Source organism: Hyla sarda, unplaced genomic scaffold, assembly GCF_029499605.1.
Source record: "Hyla sarda isolate aHylSar1 unplaced genomic scaffold, aHylSar1.hap1 scaffold_18, whole genome shotgun sequence".
Classification (NCBI taxonomy): Eukaryota; Metazoa; Chordata; class Amphibia; order Anura; family Hylidae; genus Hyla; species Hyla sarda.
Genome location: NW_026608445.1, coordinates 991,878 through 996,447, shown reverse-complemented (window position 1 = coordinate 996,447; position 4,570 = coordinate 991,878). Strand labels below are relative to the sequence as shown.

Here is a 4,570-nt window from a genome sequence, read left to right as displayed (position 1 = left end):
ATAGATCAAAAGGTATTTTACATATTAACACATGAAAATTATTATGCATACGGGTCTTAGGGCACATTTCTACACTCATTTAGGCATTTTTTTAAAATTTTCTTACTAATGACAGTAACGCTTTAATAATTCATACCTGTCCCCATTTAATTTTTGTAGAACATTTTTTGTCTTATTTTTTTATGAAACAGATCTCAAAGATGGTCAGGATTTTGGAGATAACCCCCTTTGAATCCATGAGTGACCAGTGCAAAAAATGTATGGCACATTGTATAGATTTTATTTTACTTTAGGAAATTAACACAGTTGTGTTTGTTGGAGACTTTCATTGGAACAACACTTTTTAAAACACTCTCAATAAAACGCACAAAACTACAGCTGTGCTGGGTGTAGTTAGACCTGTGGCGTTGCTAAGGTAGGTGTCACCCGGTGCGATAGAAAATGGTGTCACCCCATACCTACTCCCCCCCAGTAAGGTGAGGACGTGAGGTTGGCAGGTGGTGCACATGCAGCCGCGCATTGTGCTGCCTGGGTCCAAGAGTGAAATGTTGCCCCCCCCCCCCCCCCCAAAAAAAAAAAGCACAAACACGCTTGTAATATATATATATATATATATATATAATCCCAAAATAAAGCAGCACTACTTATCCAGTCCAACCAAAAAATTGGTGCCAGCGTCCCAAAGGACTTGATCAGAGTCCATCCAAGATAAAGACCAGATACAGGCGCAGCACTCCAACAAAATAAGTGATTTAATATCTCATGTCAGCATTACAACGTTTCAGCTCCTCCTGGAGCCTTTTTCAAGCATAGTGATACACAAACCTATGAGGGCTTTTATGCCCCAAACAAATCATTAGTGCCAAACAATTTCATAAAAGGATCATTAATACAAATCAAATAAAAACTACATAAGTGTAAATATAAATTAATGTAGAAAATAGTGCATACTGGTATATAAAGTGCGCTAGTGCATACTGTGCAGAGTAATAGTAAAAATATTAAAAACACAGCTTGAAAAATACAATTCATAGTTAAATTACATATAACAAGAAGATATGCAACACATGTGTACACAAAACGATTCATAGAAATCCATACATACTGAACAATGAAGGGGAGGCTTCACCTGATCCATGTAATGGTGCTGCAAGCGTGGGTAATTAGTTACTGCGCCTGCGTGAGAGGCTGAAAGCACTTCCAGATTCCAGATATGAGATCCCTGTCATGAGATTTCTATGAATCGTTTTGTGTACACATGTGTTGCATATCTTCTTGTTATATGTAATTTAACTATGAATTGTATTTTTCAAGCTGTGTTTTTAATATTTTTACTATTACTCTGCACAGTATGCACTAGCGCACTTTATATACCAGTATGCACTATTTTCTACATTAATTTATATTTACACTTATGTAGTTTTTATTTGATTTGTATTAATGATCCTTTTATGAAATTGTTTGGCACTAATGATTTGTTTGGGGCATAAAAGCCCTCATAGGTTTGTGTATCACTATGCTTGAAAAAGGCTCCAGGAGGAGCTGAAACGTTGTAATGCTGACATGAGATATTAAATCACTTATTTTGTTGGAGTGCTGCGCCTGTATCTGGTTTATATATATATATGTACATATATATATATATATATATATATATATATATATATATATATGACAGTTTACCTCACAGCTCCCCCCAAATACAGTGACCATATAGAGGTATATACCATCTGTACACAGGATACATATACCATGTAAGCAGCACCATTATAAACAACACCATATAGAGGTATATACCATCCGTATACAGATCTGTATACCATAGTATAAGTGATTACAATTGCATTTAGGAACTCACAGTTACATGTTTTCTGATCAGCGTCGTCCTCTTTTCTTTTCTTCTCCATCCGGCTCAAACCGCCATGATGTCTTCTTCCAGACAAAACTTCATTTCTTCCGCACCTGCGGGACAAACATGTTAGACTTTGCATTTTCCAGCGCTCTCCATTGCTAACCCCACCTTTGCCATTTCAATTCTAAACCCCCACCCCTTTTGAACCATTTCAATTCCCCCTTCTTATCCCCTCTTTGCCATTTTAATCCCCCTCCTCCTTCTGTTAGGGGGAGGGGAAAAAATGGCATGGTGGGGGGGGGGGGGTAATTGAAATGGCATAGGGGGGATTGGGAATTGAGATGAACCCTCTTATCCCCCTGTGCATTTCATTAACCCCTGTCCTCCCCTCTGTGCCATTTCATTAACCCCCCTCCTCCCCCTGGGCCATTATATTAACCCCCACCCACCTGTGCCATTTAATTTACCCCTTCAACAACTCTCATGATGGGAGTTGTAGTTTAGCAACAGCTGGGGGCACCCTGTTCCTAAACTACAAATCCCATGGTGAGAGTTGTAGTTTAGCAACAGCTGGGAGCACCCTGTTCCTAAACTACAAATCCCATGGAGGGAGGTGTAGTTTAGCAACAGCTGGGGGCACCCTATTCCTAAACTACAAATCCCATGTTGGGAGTTATAGGGGGTGCTGGCGGACATGTGCAGATGAGGACCAGGGGGGGGGGGGTGCTGCCGGCCGTGGTGTCACCCCTCCAGGCTGGTGTCACCCGGTGGGGTCCGCGCCCACACGGGTCGCAACGCCACTGAGTTAGACAGACTAGCTTTCTCTTGTCCCCAACATTCCAGAAATCCTATGATCAGTCTCATTGTCATCGGTACCAATGGAGAGAATGACACTGTTGCTTTTTCTGTTCTGCCTTTTCTTGTAATGTCAGGAAGAAATGTGTTTTATTAAGTAGCAGTATAATGTAACTTAATAATTTGAATATATTTTATGTTTTAGTGATTGAAGATTAATCAGGCACACTTTTAGGCATGGGATGTACAAAGATGATACCAGTAAATATGGAACTGCTATCAACACAAGAAATATGACTAAAGAACAAGCAGGATCAGGTGAGATTTAAATATCACAAACATTTAGAAACAAACATTTCATGATGAGTAAAAATAATGATTTGTTCACTTGTAACTTTTTAAATATTTGTGAAACTACAAATTTTTCAATATCGGTTTTAGATGGAGAATTCAACTCAAACTTCTTTTAAAAAATTCATCCTTCTTGGGCTCTCTAATGTCCCTGGTCTTCAAGTTGTCTTCTCTTTCATGTTTCTTTTGATGTATATTGTAACACTTTCAGGGAACTTTATATTGATAATAGTGGTTCAATTTAACACCCGACTGCAGACACCTATGTACCTTTTCTTGACCAACTTGGCTATCATTGATATTTGCTTTTCCTCAACTGTTGTGCCCAAGATTCTCTTAAATACCTTATCTAGAGACAAAAGTATCTCCTTCTTTGGATGTGCTGCACAGTTGTACTTCCATCTTGCTTTGGGGGGAACAGAATGTTTAATATTGGCTGTCATGGCCTATGATAGATACACAGCTATTTGCAAGCCTTTACAATATAACATTCTTATGGACAAAAAGTTCTGTTTGTATCTCATTGGTGGATGCTGGATTGTAAGCTTCTTCAACGCGTTCCTTCTCACATTGTATACCTTTCAATTGCCTTTCTGCAAGTCCAACCGTATCATTCATTTCTTCTGTGAAATGCCTCCTCTTTTTCATATCTCTTGTAAAGATACTTGGTTTAATGAGCTAGCAAAGTACATATCAGTTGGCTTACTAGTTCTTGGATCTTTCTTGATGATTCTCGCATCTTATCTCTGTATCACCATAAGCATACTAAAGATTCATTCCATCAAAAAGCTACAAAAAGCCCTCTCCACTTGTGCCTCTCATCTTACGGTGGTTTCACTCTACTATGGCGCCATCATGTTCATGCATTTTCGTCCACTTCATGCCTATTCTCCTGAACAGGACAGGGTTGTAACTATTCTCTATACAGTGGTGACTCCAATGTTGAATCCCATCATCTACAGTATGAGAAACAAGGATGTCAAAAAAGCCATAAAAGGAACCATATGTTCTAAGGTAAACCACTGATTTCTAGAACTGTTTCCCACTGGATAAAATTATTTTGAGATATTTGATCAAGATAACATTTTAAAGTGTATAATGATATGACCTTGGCTGGATAAGTCATACGTGAATATGAGTTATATGTCTAGAACAGTCTTGTAGTATTTACTTGTTGACTTATTTTGACAAGCCATCTGATTTCTTTGTCCATAGAAACAATGCATTTGGGGAGAATAGAGCAATGAGAATATAGGAGCTGTCCATCTAGAACAATAATAAAATGACTTATGTACCCTGTAAAAATAGGTGTGGATATTTGAACTAGTAAATTCAATGCCATGTTCAAAACCCTTCTGTTCACTTAATCTGTGAGTCACTAGGCCTGTGCAGTCTTTAGAGAGGCCTTCTGGGATTTATTTTATTTATTGCATTTATTATTTTGCTAATATAGTACAGCATAGGCTACTATTAGACAATAATATAGATCTTCTCGTGTATCCTTTTTGCTTACCTTTTTTTTTTTTTTTTGCTGATGTTGCATTGGCTAGGTTTGATTTTTGTTTACAAATG

General features: G+C 38.1%; 1 protein-coding gene across 1 annotated transcript; it reads left to right on the top strand.

The window, feature by feature from the left end:
* The first annotated feature begins 3,088 nt into the window (after positions 1 to 3,088).
* Positions 3,089 to 4,024, top strand: LOC130313976 (olfactory receptor 5V1-like). The gene has a single exon (XM_056552710.1). The coding sequence runs from the start codon at positions 3,089 to 3,091 to the stop codon at positions 4,022 to 4,024; it is 936 nt and encodes a 311-aa protein (XP_056408685.1).
* The last annotated feature ends 546 nt before the right edge of the window (positions 4,025 to 4,570 follow it).

What these genes read in the sequence shown, in the direction of transcription:
- LOC130313976 (XM_056552710.1), top strand. Translation starts at nt 3,089, where the DNA reads ATGGAGAATTCAACTCAAACTTCTTTTAAAAAATTCATCCTTCTTGGG.